At 39.0% G+C, this 18,637-nt stretch overlaps 1 protein-coding gene across 2 annotated transcripts in view; it reads right to left on the bottom strand.

Annotated features, from left to right (window-relative positions):
- Window positions 1–1,232: 1,232 nt before the first annotated feature.
- Window positions 1,233–18,637, bottom strand: part of col8a2 (collagen, type VIII, alpha 2) — a 49,406-nt gene continuing 32,001 nt past the window's right edge. For both annotated transcript variants that reach the window (XM_088010133.1, XM_088010132.1), the window contains exons 2-3: window positions 9,737–9,925; window positions 1,233–7,932 (exon numbers count right to left, since the gene is read on the bottom strand). In XM_088010133.1, the coding sequence (XP_087866259.1) occupies window positions 6,038–7,932; window positions 9,737–9,899 (2,058 nt within the window). In that variant the 5' untranslated portion in view covers window positions 9,900–9,925 and the 3' untranslated portion in view covers window positions 1,233–6,037. The remainder of the gene's footprint in view (window positions 7,933–9,736; window positions 9,926–18,637) is intronic.

Consider the following 18,637-nt stretch of genomic DNA (forward strand, 5'->3'; position numbering starts at 1 on the left):
TACCATAAAAACGTAGTCAAATGAAAAAAAAAAATTCTTCTTAATTTTGTAATGTTGTAAAACATAAAATGTCAAATGATCACTTATTAAGGACACACTGTATTTTTACACACCCAAATTAAGAGCCAGTACTAATATTTACCATTGCATTTACGTGACAAAAAATATATATTATAATCTAATATAAAATATAACAGTCTGTTAAACACTGCAATTTACTGAAAATTCAGCTTTTCTTTTCTCTAAATCTGTTCTTTATGATGGAACTTTTTTCTTGAATTAACTTTAATATTTTATATGTATCTTTGAAATTGATATGACGGTTTTAAATTTGAATCTGTATCAAATTGGGTAACTAACCGAATACAAATTTTGAAAAATGCTTTATATCTCCCCCCTACTGAAATAAAAAAGATAAAAACCGATTGTTATTTTAGTTTACCAGAATCATCCAAACGCAACACGAAGAGTGGCGTCAGTAAGACGTAAGAGGAATCCGGGTGAATAATGACAGCTCACCATGGTGACGACAGTTCCAGAAAGTTAGAACAACAAATCATCCCTACGCTCGTGGGTTATTTGTTTTATATATAGATATACTTGTCACGTGTCCGTAGAATCAAATTCCAAACAAATACAAGCGTGCTTATTTAAGATGATTTAATTCTCCATCGTCTACACATCTATGAAATTTGAGATTACGAAAAAAAATATCGTCAGTTAATTCTTAAATCATATTCAAATCTCTTTAATCTCTCCATATTTACAATGCTATGTCAGATCTTGTATTTATTCGATACTTTTATAACCTAACAGCAAGGTACTCTCGGTAACGTGCTTATTTTTGGATCTACTGTACATTTATGGATCTTAACTGGCTCAAAGGTTTATCGGCACATCCGCCTGGGACCTTCAGTAATCCCTCAGATGAGTCTGGCTGTAGTTTTGCTAGGGTTCTGTGGCTCCCTCTAGCGACAATTTACTTACTTGCAACAGCTTCCCACAACCAACTGTGCAGCAATCATTACATAGAAAATAAATACTATTCTTTAAAACTGCTCCGTAACAAGTGTTGTTCAGTCACACAAGTTAATCTCAGTGTATTAGAATATCACTAAAAAGTTAATTTATTTCCATAATTCAAATTAAAAACTAAAATACTCCTATATATTATATAAAATGATTACACACAAAGATACGTATTGCAAGGCATGAGACAAGAGTACAAAAAGTTTTTTTTATTCTCTATTTTTATTGATGTGTTATCAATACAATCAAGTACTGTAGATTTTGTATAAGCAGACAAACATTTTCAATCAAAAGGAGTGCATTTTATACCCATATTCTATTGCAGAGAGTGCAAGCAATAGTCATGTATAACAAAAAACAAACAAAAAAAAAACATACACACTACTACGTTGTACATGACACGTAAGAAAATAAACGTTCACACATAATCCTTCATAAACAACTCTAGAATGCTAACTACATGTTACAAAGGCTATTAACTAGTCAATGCTATTAAATACCATTTGTATGTTCTAGGCTTCGGTGGTCAGTTTTGGCATCTCTATTAAATTATCAGTAATGTATAAATACATCTCCATTAATTTCATGTGCAAATGGGAATGGCCGTTTGTGTTTACTGAAGATAAAAACAAACAAATATCCCTTAAAAGAACCGAAGCAAAACCGTTGGGATTCTTTTTTTCTTTTTCGATTGTCGTTTTTTTTTTTTCTTTTTCTTTTTTGTTGTTTAATATAGACAAAAAGGAAACAGTTCAAATATATAATTTGCGTTTTAGGATCTCACTGACACTTGTTAAATGATTTGCACACAATGCAAACTCAGCAAGCAAGTGACATTGTCTGTAAAAAACTTAAGGAAAGAGAGCAATAAGCACGTGTGACTCTCATCAGCGCTTCTTTTGTTCAAAACTAAAAGATGAGTTCGAAAGAACGAAACACACACACACACTCACACACACAAAGAAAAAGCATACAGCACAAAACAAGTCGTAGAATGTGTTACAGAACCGTGGTGAATGATACACAAGCAGTTGTTGGTGCGCTCATGCTATGTGAAGGAAAGGGTAAGTACATTATGTTGGTATAAAATACTGATTAGGCACCATCCTCACAGTGCTGTTTAGAGCAACTTAAAGGGTTACTGTTTGGTGACAGCATTCTGGATCAATTATGGGGGGAGAAAATCTAACAGCATACATTCCTTTTAATCGCAGATCTCAATGTTTGGCACAAAGATCACCTCCATTACCTAAGGTGTAAGGCTGTTTTCTTTCAGTGTAACACGTGTTTGGGCAATGTGAGCAGATTCCGTTGGATTTGAGAGAAATAAAAAGAGCAGACTCAGGCTTTTCTCTTTAACTCAGTGTTCTGCAAAAGTATCACCTGAACCTTTTCACGTTTCATGCTAGAACCACAAAAATCCAATATAACGAAGGCAGAATTCAACGTGCAAGATCGTCACGGAGCACGGGAAAGCTGCGAAGGCGACAACGGCCCACCTAAAGTGACAGGTCGCAGACATAGAGAGGATTAGTCAAAGGAACAACCAGGAAAGTCCATGGTAACTCTGGAGGAGCTGCAGAGAGCCACAGATCAGGTGCAAGAATCCTTTTTGACAGAACATGTACTGGCCTTGCAGTCCACAAAAAAAGTACTTGGAAAAAGAAAGTCATGAGAAGATTTAGTACAGACTGCAACAAGCCGAGTAGGGAGGAGACGGCAGTTTAACGCTTTGGAGATGCTTTTCTTTTAGACCTATTTTTGACGTAGGAGCCGCGGCAACACTTGAAAGTCGATGTTCACGGACACCGAGCTGTAATTTCTCGATGTGCAAAACGCTGGTAGAGGACCCCTAGAGTGAATGAAATAGTCGCTGTGAAAGGTGGTTCTACAAAGTATTCCATCTGGAGCGGTGAACATAAATCCTTACTGTAAAATACGCTGCAGGTTTTGGTTACGGTACCAAATGTGTAAAAGTTCAAGGCGTGAATACTTTTGCAAGGCACTGTAAATATTCCAAATTTTGCCCCAGGCTGTGTGCACTGTGTGTTTTAGTTTGCTACCAGCTACTGAAATGGGCACATCTCAAAAACCTGTTTACTTTTCTTGTTTGACTTGGTTCAAGATCAGAGCTACAGCAAGCCGCGATTCCTTTTGCATGAGTCGAAACGTAGAAAAACAGCAAATTCAGTGTTAACCACGGATACTCCTCTTCATTATCATCAGGATCTCGTTTCAGCCGTGGCTGTTTTCCACGTCACATGAATCATCTATTTCAGTAGCCATTTCTCTTTCTCCTCTCATCAGCAGAGACTCGTGATGTAAAACCTCCTGCGGAATTCCTGCCAAAACCCAGAGGGAGCCGAAGCATTCTGATGTTCCGGTTCTCAAGCGTTCTTGAGGAACATTAACGAAATCATATCTTTTCCAAAGACTTTGCGAGCTCGTTCAAGTTTGTTATTACGTTCGTTGAAATATTCATGTCCTGACTTTTGAAGGGGGACGAATTGACACAGCCAAAGTCAACAACCACACACATACACCCATACATTTATTGACAGGAGGCTCTTCAATGTTTCATCCAACAGTAGTGAGTAAACACAGAGCTCTTACCTCTGACCTGCTGCCTCTTCTAGAAATAAACAAGGGGTTTGTTAAATGTTGCACAACCTGTATTTCACAACTGGTGAACTTCTGCTGGTCCCTTTACTTATTCGCTTAGAAAGTCCTTATTTATTCAGACTTTTTTGGACGTACAGTACCCATCACAGTTGTCGGCACGGCTGGTAAACGTACATAATAATAAATACTCTTACGGATGAAATAATTTGGGAAAAATCCAACCTTCTGTTTGACTGGATTTTGTTCAGAGGGTTAAGATAAACCCCATGCATAAATAATTGTTTTTAATCTCACCAATGCCAAACCGCACAGGGACAGTGTTGTGATAGTTTGCCATTTTAAGTCGATCGGACTCTGTAGAAGCGTATTTTTCGAGAACTCCGCGACTTCCTGTTTACATGTGGTGCAGATTTGATGGGACAAAAGGGGCAGTCATAAAAATGTAAAAGACAACAGAAGAAGCCATTAAATCGAGACAGATGCAGCTTAATTCATCTTATAACGTAGGAAATGGAAACAGAATCCCCAAGGTTCGCAAGGCTCCAAAACAGCGGTGTCCAAAGTGCGGCCCGGGGGCCTTTTGCAGCCCTTGGAAGAGTTGCGCAAATTTAGAAAGCCAGGACAGGTGGTTGATGTAGACGGAGATTTCTTTTATTTTCAATCTGGGCAAAATTATTTCCGACAAATTCAAATCTTGGAATCAATCTTGGAACAATGGAAAACATTAGGTACTTTATTAGCCACAATTCTTGCCTCCTTATTAACTGCATAGCAAATAGAACTTCATCTATCCAATAACGGCCAAATATGACATTAAATAGTTTATTACACTCGGCTAAGTAAGGGGAAGTATTTTCAAGACACGATCGGCACAAATCCTATTCTTATTGTTGATAGTCAATTGGGTTCTCTATTTTTTCAGCAAAGCTCAAATGAATCGTCAATTTGGATACCCTTTCTTTTAATTAGTCAACTGTGCCTCTATATGATTAATTTATTGTTGAAGAGGTAAAAAAGTTTTTCTTATTTTAGCTTTTAAGGAATTTCTTTACTTAAAAGTGACTTTTTTTTCCCCTTCTAGCAAATAAGCATGATCGATGTAAAGAACTATTTTCTTTCTAAAAACTCCAGTTTACAGTGTTAAGCCTCTGTACATATGTTTACTAGAAGTGCCAAAAATCACAGATGGCATAGTCACAAGCATTTTGTTTGAAATTTATCAGCATCTCCAGTTCTGAAGTACTCTCAAGCTTTTACCATTTTCACATACTTTTTCTCAAATAAGAAGAAAGGGACATTTCTGGCATTGTGTTTTGAACTGGTAAGTGATGTAGAATTATTAGTTCATAGGATATCCTTTTGAATCAGATGTATGAAAGACTGAGTATCGGGGAAAACGAAATCTCTGGTGCAATAAGACAGTGCAAATAAAAAAAAAAAAATCAATCCAAGCAAATCTAACAGTGGACAGTCTTTACTGTCCATTTGCAGATGCTTTTGTTATACATTTCCTATTGTAAAATACAGACTCTATTCACATCCAAATTTGTCTCAAACTACAAAAAAACATAGAAACAAAATAGCACCCAATAGGTTCATATACCAACAAATAATAAAGTATAAATTTCTCTCTAGAAATGTAGAAGTTGGGGAAAATAAAAGTGTTGGAGGACCAAATGCCATGATTTCTTTTCACAGAACAAACTGTGATCCTGTGTTGAAGTGTTACTCTTTGTGCAGGTTTTTTTTTCTTTTTCTTTTTTTTTTTTTTTTCCAAATAATTATTTAAATTACACACACAGAAGCAACTGCTGCCGGGGAAACGTGTCTCCCTCCCGCCCCACGTTTTGGTGACCATATTGTCTGACAGTATGTGCAGTCACACGGGAAGGTCTGTTACTCACTCTTTACGTGTAAGGCACTTACAAGTCTAAATCAAACAGACAAAAGTGATACTGATGACAAGGTTCAAATAATAACATCAAAATATGACAATATAATAATTAAAATTATATAGGCTAAAAAACATCACAAAATATAACCTAAAACATACATTTGAAGGACATTAAAAGAACACAGTATAACAATCCTTCCCCTGCCTTTTAACATTTCATATAGAATTCACAATTTATTTTTTTTTCAAACTGAGACTGTTGGAGGTGAGAGAAATAATGTGATTGTCATATTTTTTTTTAACATGTTATGTTTTTTTTGTGTTTTTATTATGGCTGCAGGTGTCTTGGGTATAGGGCTGATCTGAGTCACAAATATAAGAACTTTTTTGAAGAAGAAGAAGAAGAGGAAGAAGAAGAAGAAGAAGAAGAAGAAGAAGAAGAAGAAGAAGAAGAAGAAGAAGAAGAAGAAGAAGAAGAAGAAGAAGAAAAGGTTATGTGGGACAGAGCAGGAATCCTGAAAAGGAGGAGTGGATGTACTCGGTAGAATAAAGGCCGTTTGCTTGATCTGAGGGCATTTGAACCCATACCTCGTCACCTTCTTTAAGCTCTAGGACTGCACTGCCAGATGCTTGGTCCATGTAGCCTTTCTTGTATTCATCGTAGGTATAAGTGGCTGGCACATTGTTCTTGTACAAAGCCACCCACAGGCTAGTTCCCTTCACGTGCATGTGGTACGCAAAGTAGTAGACGCCAGATAAAGGAGCGGTGAAGATGCCAGTAGAAGTGCTGTAAGCATTTTGTCCATTATACAGGGTCCTATCAAATTTGATTGGGAGGGCGGAAGGTGGGAATGGTGTAGTGAGAATAGCAGTGAACGCTGGCGCTAGTGAGGCAGAGAGAACTTGAGTGTATGCAGGACCCTTCCTGTCCCCAGGTACTTCTTCCCCACCCAGTCCTGTATCAGTGACCCCTGCAGCAACAGTTTGGCCATTTCCTGGAGGGCCAGGAGGTCCAGGAGGACCAGGTGAACCAGGCATACCATTAAGCCCAGAAGGCCCTGGTTTTCCTGGTGGACCTTGTGGACCCATTGAACCCTTGTCACCCAGTTTGCCTAACCCTGGAGGCCCTGGAAGTCCAGCTTCTCCCCTTGGTCCAGGGGCACCCTGTGGGCCCATTGGACCCATAGGCCCTTGGAGACCAGGAATTCCTGACTGGCCTCTGGGGCCTGGAGTCCCTATAAAGCCTGCCTCACCTTTAGGCCCTGGAGAACCTGTCAACCCTGGATTCCCAGGTTGGCCAATTTGCCCTGGCTCACCTTTAGGGCCTGGTTTACCAATAGGACCATTAGGTCCAGAGATGCCCTTTTCTCCTGGGAAACCAGGTCGCCCAGGGATTCCACTGGGGCCTTGGTCACCTTTGAGTCCAGGCAATCCTGGGGGTCCCTTGGGTCCTAGCTCTCCCTTCAGGCCTGGCATTCCATGTTTTCCTGGAAGTCCCATTGGACCTTGAATGCCTTGTGGTCCTGGTTGTCCATCAAGACCTGGCGTCCCAATTGGACCCACTATTCCTTGTTCTCCCTTGTCCCCAGGGACACCTGGAAATCCACCATGACCCTTTTCCCCCTTTGGCCCATTTAGACCAGGTTTTCCATAGCCAGGTGCGCCAGGAATTCCAGGATTTCCTCGGGTCCCTTGTTCACCCTTAGGACCCACAGGACCCGGTGTTCCTGGAAGTCCATCTAGACCAGGCTTCCCCAACCCAGCTGGTCCAGGAAGACCTTGTAGACCTGGTGGCCCAGGCTGTCCTGGTTCTCCTAGTTTTCCTGGCAGTCCTTCATCACCTTTAAGTCCAGGTGGTCCTTGTAAACCTTTCTGTCCTGGTTTGCCAATACCTGGAAAACCAGGGGGTCCTGTACTGCCTTTTAGACCCGGTGGCCCCCTGATACCTGGAATTCCTGGTTTCCCATTACCGTTCTCACCCTTAAGTCCACGTTCACCTGGTGGGCCAGAAATACCTTTTAATCCTGGCTCACCCCGAGCTCCAGGAGGACCTCTGATACCTGGGAGCCCAGGTTTTCCATTCAGTGATAAACCAGCAGGGCCTGGGACACCAGGAGGCCCAGGAAGTCCACGGGGACCTGGCTCACCACGAGGTCCAACCTCGCCATTAACTCCTGGCATTCCATTTGGCCCAATCTTTCCTGGGAGACCTGGGAGTCCAGGCTTACCAATTCCTGTAAAGCCTGGAGGTCCCTGAGGCCCTGGTTGTCCATTGAGACCTGGTTTTCCCAGTCCAGGCTTTCCTGGTAATCCAGGTGGCCCAGCAGGGCCTCTTGGTCCAGGTTTCCCTTGAGGACCTGGTTCCCCTTTCATCATAGGTGGCATATCTAGAAAACAAAAATCAAGTAGTTAGAGTAATCATTGCTTTCCCTCTTTTTTATTTCGCAAAGAATTAAAGCCATTTAAGTTATTCCACAGTGTAATCCTGTTTGCAGCTCTCTTTTACAGTACTTTTATCATACTAATATTGTTCTTACAATAACTGTTTTAGATGCCACACATCTGCTGACACCATGTCACCATATCAACATTAAATTAAATATTTTAAACAATCTTTTTTATTGTTTTCTTTTTCATACATATACAACAACTGACAATAAATAGATTCATTAATATAATATGAATAAATTAATTATAAACAAATTCTGGAATATTTGGGATACATGAAAGAGACAATTCATGAAGTTGAAGCCTTAATAGGAATATTAAAAATACTAATGAATTTCAGCTATAATATCTGAAAGGACCTTTTCAATTGAAAATCTGACTTTAGATCGCTGAAGTGCCTTTCAGCACAACAATCTCTAGAACTTTAAATCTGATATTCAACATATGACCTAGAGCTTTTACTCCCCTCTGCTGGTACTGCATAAGTCTTGCAGCCATTTGTACTTTTGAAATAAGAAACATGAAAACAAACATTTTACTAGGAAGTATACCCCAAAAAGACCAAAAAACAAAACATACTGATAATAATTTACAAAAGGCTGTTAAAGAAAAGTTTGGGCCATCCAGAAATTGTTTTCTATATGCACTCAGTGTTTATGGTGACAATCAAAGTTTTTGTTCAATCAATCTATTTCTTTCTTGATGAACTAAAAAGAAATTCTAATTTGCAATATTCATTTGATTAATTTTAAAAAGTAAATTTTTATTAATTTGAAAAATGTGGCACTTTAAGATCCAACCTAATTTCTAATTCTTACCTTTCATTGTGTTACATGATACAGAAGACAATTCTTTTGTTTGTTTGCTTTCTTAAGAATTTAATGAGTATTATATTTTTAAAGATACTTTAATTTTAAAAAAAGTCTTTATCTCTTTCTGCACAATTATTTGTATTTCGAAAGTCTGCATGTTTGTGAATCAGGCAACAATATAGGGATGTAGTGAGGACTCTTGACCACTGAGTGGCAGTAAAATCACATATCCTATTTGAACCATTCATCAAAGAGCAGTGTTTAGTTCTCAGGTCTGAGCTCACTATTCACAGAAGAAAAGGAATCTTTGAAGTTTCAACAGGAGAGTTAGGTGCAAAACATCACCATCAAATAGTTTCCCCATCTCACTCATCTTTTCTTTTTTTAAACACCCTTTTATGTAATTACATTTGCTTTGAAATTTGTTTTGAAAACTGGGCCTCTGATTACACTCGCCACCTCTCACATGATCCAGAACTGGTCAGGTACACTTTAAGTCCAATTTGATCATCAAGGCGGATGATAGTATGCATTTGTTGTACAGTGATGGCTACCCCCCCCCCACCCCATTCCCCCACCCCATCTCTATTCTCCTTCCCCTGAGTGTTTTTTTAAGTAATTTATTTTCTTTCCTGGGAAATATGTGATTAAAAACATTGAAGTAACGGCATCCAGATGGTGTGAGGAACAACTAGCCCCGTTCACTCACTTCAACTAACATTTGGCAATCGAACCTTTAATAGGCCCCTACTGAGCAATGCCAGATTCCAGAGGAGGGATATTTGTGTATGTTGAACATAAGTTTCAAATATTAGGTCTATTTACAGAAAGAGAATAGACCTATGAGGCTGCAGAATGGCTGTGCGGTCGGTTCCTTCGTGTGGTTTGCAGAACGTGAAAACAAATGATAGTGGAAAGAGGGATTACTTACCAACATAATGTCCCTTGCCCTCTCGAAATGGAGGTCCAACAGGTCCTTTCATCATGGGCTGCATGTACTTCACGTGAGGGATGGGGGGGTAACCCCCAGCAAACGCACGGCCCCCAAGCATCAGCAGCACGCAGACAGGAGCCAACAGCATGGTCACCAGCATCCCAAGCTTCTCATACACATAAAGATCTGTAGGTGAGAGAGGAAGACAAGTTGAAACAACGTTCTGGTATAAAGGGTTTCATCTATCAGCTTTGATGAACCTTTTTCAACTCTCTTGCATTGATAAACAGCCATAATTTTTTATTTTTTTATTTTGAAGTATTACAGATTTCTAAAGTACACCATACTACCAAAAGTATTTGCTCACACATTCAAGTCATTGAATGTATGTGTCCAATCACATCCATACCCCCAATGTGAAAAATCAGACTGCTTCTGCAAACATTTATGAAAGAATGACTCGCTCTCAGGAGCTAATGTGAATTACCGTATAGTTAGGTAGCAGGGTGTCACCTGGCAACAAGCCAAGTTCTAAAAACATACAGTTTTTCATAGAATCTGAATCGGAAGAAATATCTAGTGAATTATTGTTTTATGGTTAGAAAGGCCTGCTTGATTAAATTTTTATGAGGTCTTAGAAGGGTGAGCAGACTTTTCAGATGATCAAAAACAACTACTACTGATCACTATAATTAAGTTATGCGCGATATTGTCTCTGATCAAGACTAAAATTCTGACTGGCCCTTCAGAATTGGACATTTACGCTATGTTTACACAAGACTTCTGTCTGGAATCTTTTTGGATGTTGATTGGTGAAAAATTCCATGTTTAGACAGCAGCGCTAAGACATTCAATCTGTTGTTGTTAATGCCAGGGCACTAAATGGCGCTGTGATTCTAGTATGTTATGGAAGCAAGCATGTGCTTTTGATACCTTAGTTTCCACCTCACTAACTTCTACCTCATATAGAAAACGGTAACCCATCTCCAATGAATCAAATGCTCATGCAACACATACACGTTCCGTATCAGATGTTATGTTAGTCTGAACAGGTTAAGTAGCACGTACAACACAATGCAATCCGCCATTGTTTTACTTGAGTTTGCTCTTGCATACGTAGAAGAAACTCTGCAGCCGTGTGCTTTCACATCTGCGGAGTTCTTCACACCTCTGCGGGGGTGTTCGCAAAAACTCCCACTCAGTGTAGGCTTCAAAAAGTGCCGGTGTCAGAGAGTCCAATCACTGGAGACGTGTAGACGAGTGGCTGGATCTCAACAAAAATGTTTTGGTTTCACTGAAAACCAGCTCCGTGTAAAGGTGGCATTGGAAACTAGTAATAACATGCCTGGAAACAATGCAAAAACTGGATAACCGGGTCCATAAGAGGTCAGAAAATAAGAAAGTTCGGTAAACTACTATTAAAATCCACTTCAAAAGATCGCAATGTAATCTGGGTCATTGGAAAATAGATACCGTGAAATGTGTGGTGGCTGTGGAGCTTTATATCATGACTGCCATGTTTCTAATTCCCTAAGTTTCAAACTCAAATATATTTACATAGACTCCTTTCCATTCAGAATATAGCTTATGTTAGCAGCAGCATGCTTTTATTTTTATTTTTCTAACTGAACCTTTCAACGGGAACAACTTTAGATCTTAATGATCTTAGGGATCCATAGTATGCATTCCTGTCAACTCAAATTAACCTCATGTAAAGACGGCCACTTTGCCTTTGGCCAAATATTTTTACAGCCATGGCCCTATGTTAACAGGAAAACCACCTGAGGACACTTGGCATGTTTTTGGTCTTAAAAAACATGCAATGTTAAGTGTGTGCAACTGGATTCAACCTGCAAAACCAAGATGCATTCCCAATCCAACTCTTCCCCCAAGCTGTTAAGCCCTATTTGGACTAAGGAGTTAGGTTTTTAATGATTTGGAATGCAAAATGTATTTTGAGGCTCAGACTAACTGCTTATAAATGCCAACCAAATCACCACTTTATTAGGCAAGGAAATTCTGTAAATGTGGTTAATTTTTATTGCATAGCAAACATTTTTACATAGAGGTTTATTGAGGCAATTAGCACGCAGCTGTGCTGTACTTTTACAGCACCGTATAACAAGTTTGCAAAAGACAGGTGATGAATATTTAAGTGGAAAAGACAAAATTAAGGAGAAACACAGAGCGTTCTAACATGTTTTAGTGAAGGTACACAACAAATACAATAAACCAGTCTAGTAATGGCCTTGAATAAGAGGTTCATTGACTGCTGCTGGAAATGACACAAAGAAAAAATAATGCTAACAGGAAGTCATGACAGTCAAAAATTAAAGTTTGACACTTATAATTTGACTCACCAAACATGTGATGGAAGGTGCTCAGATCATATTAGGCCAAAATAAAATACTTCAGCAAATATGCAAAATGCTATGCGTACAAGAAAACTAACGTTGAACATCTCACTCAACGCACCGTTCCCACTTTGAAACATGGTGGTGGCAGCATCATGATCTGAGGATTTCTAAACTTACTGCTGAGATGGAAGTCTATCTTCCACTGGGATAATAACACTCAATACTCAGTCAGAGCTACAACAAACTGATTTGGATGAAAGTGTACTCACGTCTTACAACGGCCCAGTCAAAGCCCAGGACTAAGTCTAAATAGGTATGTGTTGCAAAATTAGACAAGAGCATCCTTTAAGAGTTTTCTGTGCAAAAATAATGAAAAAAACATATTTTTAAAGACGATGCTCTGCCTTTGCTGTTCTTCTACACAAAGTCCCAATCAAAACACACCAAGGTTTGTTTCGATTGATGTGACAAAATGTGAAAAGGTTCCACTCATACAAGCACGTTTTTCACACCACCCTATATCTGTCACAACATTCCTCCACAGTATACGTGTATGTCAGGACACGTGTGTGCAGTAGCAGCATCATGTTTCTCTTTCTATGAAATTGGGTAATTTATAGGCGGGGGGGAGGCTCTTTCTCCCCTCAAGTAATTGCGAGACGGTTACTTCCACAGCGTTTGTGGTTGTCACTTGCTTGTTTTCCTCTCAGCACAAGAGAGAAAAGTTTGCGCAATGAAACTTTTGCTCCGAGGCGCAGCATTCACATGGACATAAGTTGACATCTTCTAATTTGACAATTACATGTCATTACACAAAATGGTTAATTGGCAACAGGATTGGAAGTAATTTGGGAATACATAGCCCGTTTTAAATCACAAGCACTTAGAAAAAGAGGTGTGTTCATTGGCACCACATGTGCTGAGATTAGCCTGAAGTCTGCGATTTCTTTTGGGAACTAAAGCTAGATAGCCCAAATTCTTGATTTACGGCCATTTACCAAAGAATTCCTTCAGCTGTTTATTTGAGATTCATCATAAATATCTGTAGCTCGTGTTTGTTTATGCATTTGGGAGACTACAGATCTTCACTCAAACGAAACACGAGGAATGCAAAGAAAGAGATGTTAAGAAAAATAAATAAGGGAAGGCAGACAGTATTAGTGAGACAGTGTTTGGTGGCTGGCCGACTTTCTGGCTGGCTGGCAAGGAAGCTTGTCTGGTGTGGGGGTCTGTGGTTTCAGCGCAAATGCGCAGTAATTTAAGAGGCAGGTCTGAATGCCCGCTGTTTTGCAAGCAAAAGAGTTGAACTCAAGAGAGATACAGCGTCCTCAAACCTTATAGACAAAGAAGAATTTCAATGCTTTGAAATGTTCTGGGGGAAAAAATAACTGTGTTAAAAAATCTTTGTGTTTTTTTGTTGTTGTACCAAATCACTTGTGTTACAACATTGGGATCATATATATATATTTTTTTGATAATTCATCGTTTTCATTCATTTTGTTCATCTGAGGTGTAGGAACTTCCTGTTTCCCTGGGTTAGAAATACGACTCTAGCTCACGAAAATGCCTTGATAAGAGCCATTGATTTATATCTCTGCTCAGTGGTGGTTCTTACATAAACAGTGCAATGGTCGAGACCCACCTTCAGTCAATCTATAAACAATCAAAATTGCAGGAGGCCATTTCTAATGCTGCTCTGGGCAGCTGCCTATATGGCCTATAGCCAAAAGCATGACTGGCAATTGAAGGCAAACCTTCACTACAGCCCAAAATGTATTTTAAAAAAATCCTTTCTCCCACCATTCCTGACCAGTAACTGCCTGCTGAAGATAAACATCCCTACAGCATGGTATTAAAACATTTTCTATTTGAGAAGTTGTGTTCAGGGTGACGTCCAATGTTGTTTTTTTGCTGTTTAAAGTGTTTCGCATAGAGATCAGCAGTCTGTTAATTGCTGGCACTGGATTTTGTTCTGTGTCAGAGTGAAGGGGACAAAATAGAAATGTCTATTTTATCTTTTTTATGAAACAACTCTGTTGGTGTGTCACATAAAATCCAAATAAAATGCATTGGGGCTTGTCACTGTAACATGAGAAAGTATGAATAAGTTCAAGAGATATTTACTTCAATATGTGAGAAAAAAAAACCCGCCACAGTGTAGTCCAAAATATTGAAGTAGACCATAAAAGGTTGAAGATAAACTTCTACTTGTTCAGTAAACCTCACAGACCTATATCTAGAAACCACCTGACATTGACGTGATGCCTGCAGTTATCACCTTTCATGAACGTGAGTTATACGGCTCTGGTGCAATGTCTTAAAAAGAGCAGGAGGGCTGCAACAACTACCGAAGCATGAGCGGCAGCTTCCAAACCGTAATTTAGCAGCACCTCAAGAGGACTGAGCTGACATGCCAGGGAGACGCAGACGACCCCGACGACTGAAGCCAAGCACTCACTGCGCCGTCTACCCACTAATGCAACGAACAGCGGCGGAGAGGTTTGACCCGACGAGCAGGGCCTACGTTTACCCCCTAAGCCGTACATGTGCCGGTCCAGACTGCCAGACGTTTCCCAAACCACGTGCCACAGAGAGATTACAGATAAACCCCGAGCGTGAGGATTTGGCGTCACGGTCAGGAAGAGGAGGTGCTTGTTTTGCGGCGAAGATACGAGCCTGCGCGGGCGGGAGGGGACGGTACCTCGACGTTGCACGTTGCGCGAGGTCAACTTTTACAAAAAACACGGCATACGACAATCGGGTCGAGCGGTGCTCGAATAGTTTTGGTTCCAACCACAGACCTCGGAGAGAACCAAACGTTAATTCTGACAAAACTTTCGGCTGATTCATCCAATTCTGATAAACCTCAGCCACAGCGGTGACCATAATGAATTCTAACTCAACCATGAACCCACACGGCTGGCAGGCGGCTTCTCAACCACAGCCACCTTCTTTCACCAAGCTTTCCCTCTCTTTGCACATATCTCATGCAAACCCAGAGAGGTGGAGGGAGCCGTTTTCACACGCATAAAGAAAGCACTGGCTCAGTCTAGACATAACAGCATTTACAGGTTCTAAATATTTTCACTAAGAAGGCAAGCACACGTGCGCGATGCCAAGAAAAGCCTTTAAACTTAAAAACGGGCTCAAACGTCTGCACAACTGCTGGCAAGAAAACATGAAATCACCACTTCTGGAGGATGTTTACTCAGCTGTTTTATCTTGTAGAAAAGAAAATCCCAGACATGACACAAACTTTTTATTTCTTTTTTTAAATCTTGTAGCAACATCGAACATTCTGTCTTTTAAAAACATGTCTTAAAAAGATCTTTGAACTTTAACTTAATTGCTTTTTTAGGCTCAAGTGTAGAAACTTGAAGAATAACATTGCTAGTAATTTGACACATATCTTTTGGCTTTTGTGGCGGCTTAAATGCTATGAGTTTATGGCTTTTACCGTTGGAAAAAAACAAACTCACATTCAGTCTGCAGTATATCATATGAACATCTCACACTAAAGATACAATAACATATTAACACCACATAAACATTTTCATATCTGTAAATTCCAACTTCAAAGTATTTCATTGGTATAAAGCAGTACTCTGCAATCTGCAACTATGGATTAATTAATTAATTGGACCCTGCAAAAATGGCTCTTGACACCATAGGCCAAAAGCTAAACGTAAAGGTCACAAAAATACATAGTCTTAGCTGTTTTTCATGTGTTTTCATGCAATATCTGCAAAACATTTCCGCAACAGAATGAAACAAATGGTCTGCATCGTACCAAAGATGCACATTTGTGTTAGATAATTTGGTAAATCCCTCCAGAGGTCACGTAATTAGCAAATAGAGTTAATAAATGCAATTCTTCTGTGAAGATTTAAAATTCCCATGCGGAGACACAGTCCAATCTGACTAGGGTTACGGAAGAACAGGACAGAAGTCGCAACTTAGGCCGAAACACGTTCAGCTGTTCAGCAGTGACAGGTGCTTCTATCTAAATACAAATGCAATTTTATTTTATTTTTTTAGAATTTCATCTGAAAAGGATTTGAAAAGCAAAGTTTGATTTTTTTCCTTCTCTTTCACCAAAGATGTTTGACTTGTGTTGGCCTATCGTACCATGTCTTGGTAAAAATGCATACATTTTTGTGGTTGTGACGTGACACAATGTGGAAAAAGTTGAATTCTTGCGAAGCACTGTAAATTTTGCAGAAAAGCATCTTGTTCTAGATCATTTTCATTTTGAATTCCAACCATAAAAACCCCCAGACTGCTCGCTGGCCATACCATCAAGCTGACGTGTCTGAATTGCGCTTTTGCAACATTATGGTCTGCGGTGGGATGCATTTTTCATTCCTTAAACAACAAAAAATAACTTTGTCATCACCAAACCTAGTTTTGAATGATGGATAACTGCATTTTGTAGGAATAATGAATGTCATCTCTCAGTGTTTACTGCTTTTGGACTGGATCTCATTCCCGTCGAATAATCTCTGGAATGATTTGAAATTTGTGATTTAGAACCAATTTTTCTCATTGATCATCTGTCACATATGTGATTTTCGTTTCTTCAAAAGAGGTGCTAATTAGGAGACAGGTTTAGTTTTGCTTTTTATGGGAATCAGCCGTCAGTACAATTCTTTTCTAACCCGGTTTTCTTTTCTTTTGTCTGTCTCTGTGCACACTTGTTCCATTTTCTTTCAACATCCTTCTGTGCTCTACCTATAAATAAACTGCAATGCACACAAACACATCCGAGAAGGCCTTTCACCTGCACAAACTGCGTCCTTCAAGTGATCTTCAAAATGTGAATACTTTCACAATCTTAACAAATTCTCCGCACACGAGAAGTACTGCGTGAACACCTGTAAGCACTTGAAGGAATATAAATAATCCCACTTTGCAACCATAGAAGTTCAGATGTAAAGTACTTCATAATCAGCCACTTTCAAATACTGATCAACGTAAACTGAAATGTGAAACTGTCTTTTCTCCTTAACAGAATGATTGCATATTCGAAAACTTTAATATTAAAACTGCTCAATGTCAGGAGATCATATTTTGTCTATAATAATAGTTTGTTGACATTTTTGGTAGCTTATTCTAAACTGTGTAATGTACACTGCTACTTCTTTCCTGAGATCCATCTCTGATTGGTTATATTGTTTTTTGTTTTTTTTTGTAAGTGCCTTGAAATTAGTTTGTGTATCATGTCATTTGTCTCAGTAATGAAGGATTTTGATCATTTATGGAAATAAGTACCCATAGCAACTAAATGTCTGCAATAAGTTAAATTAACTGTGCATGATTTTTGTTTTTCAGAGGTTATTGTTCCCTCCTGTTTCAATCACTTATATTTCTGATGGACAACAGATTTGACAGAATATGAGATGAGTCAAATGAAAATATAACCTTTACAATAAGTTATGAGTAGATTAAATATCCATTATATTAAGTCATTAGTTGGAGCACAAAATGTTATCATAGTAGGTACAAATTAAAGGTGAATTAATCTTGTGGCAGTCAGCTCTGCTTTTACCTGAAAGACTTGTGTATTAAAAAAAAAAGAACTAATATGATAAACAGAAAGGAGAAAGGTCTAGAACCTGAAAACTGAGTATTTTTGAGGTTTCATTTGGAGTCTGCCTCATTTCAATGAGGTAATTCTTCCCTCAGCCTGATGAGCACTTGGAGGTGTCGGATCGTGGCATATTATTTGAGCTGTGGTCACAGTCCCTGTGTCTTTGAATCCACTGCATATTTCTCCACATTATAAAATAATCACCAGAGGAGCAGAATGACCATAATGCGACCATGATTGCGTGCAAATGTGGCCAAAAATCTGCGTGCATAATGAGAAATTAACATCTGTTATTTTAGGTGGCAGTGGTAAATTTCAGGTTTTGTTTGGTTGCTGTTCAGGAAAAACGTTCGTTTTTTTTTTTTTTTTCCTCCTCTGCCAGCAAAAAAAAAAAAAAAAAAAATCTCCTGCCTAAAGCGGTTTTGTTTCCCTTAAATCATTAGTTAAGTAAACTGAAGTAAAAGTAAGGCACATTGTAAAGCAAACTGAAGTAGGATATGTCATAGGGAATGTTAAAAAGCTCCTTTTTGCTTTTCTGAGACTGTCCTCTGTTCCAAAAACAGTTCCATGGGTGGTTCGTTCATTCAAAGATGACTTTAATGACTTGCAATAACATTCAAAGCATATGAAACCGCTTTGATTTTTTTGTTCTTTTTTCCTTACCTTTTTCAATTATTTTTGAAATATTAGGTTTTAATCCCATCCAAGTAGCTTTATTACCTAAATCTAACAAGAAGACATAAGTCTGTTCTCAGTTATTGTGTGTGTGTGTGTATGCTGGGATGCCACCAAGACAACCAACCAACCAGAACAATATCCAATGTCTCTGCTTCAAAATATGCCAAACTAGCCTTGGATATCAAATACTCTCAGAGCTCCTGTTTATTTGCTCTGGCAGAATGTGTCTGTCAAAATTCATCATCAGATTTTTCTTTTTTTTTCTTTTCTTTT

This window comes from Poecilia mexicana, unplaced genomic scaffold, assembly GCF_051168715.1.
Source record: "Poecilia mexicana isolate PSO_F unplaced genomic scaffold, ASM5116871v1 scaffold_11, whole genome shotgun sequence".
NCBI classification, from domain to species: Eukaryota; Metazoa; Chordata; class Actinopteri; order Cyprinodontiformes; family Poeciliidae; genus Poecilia; species Poecilia mexicana.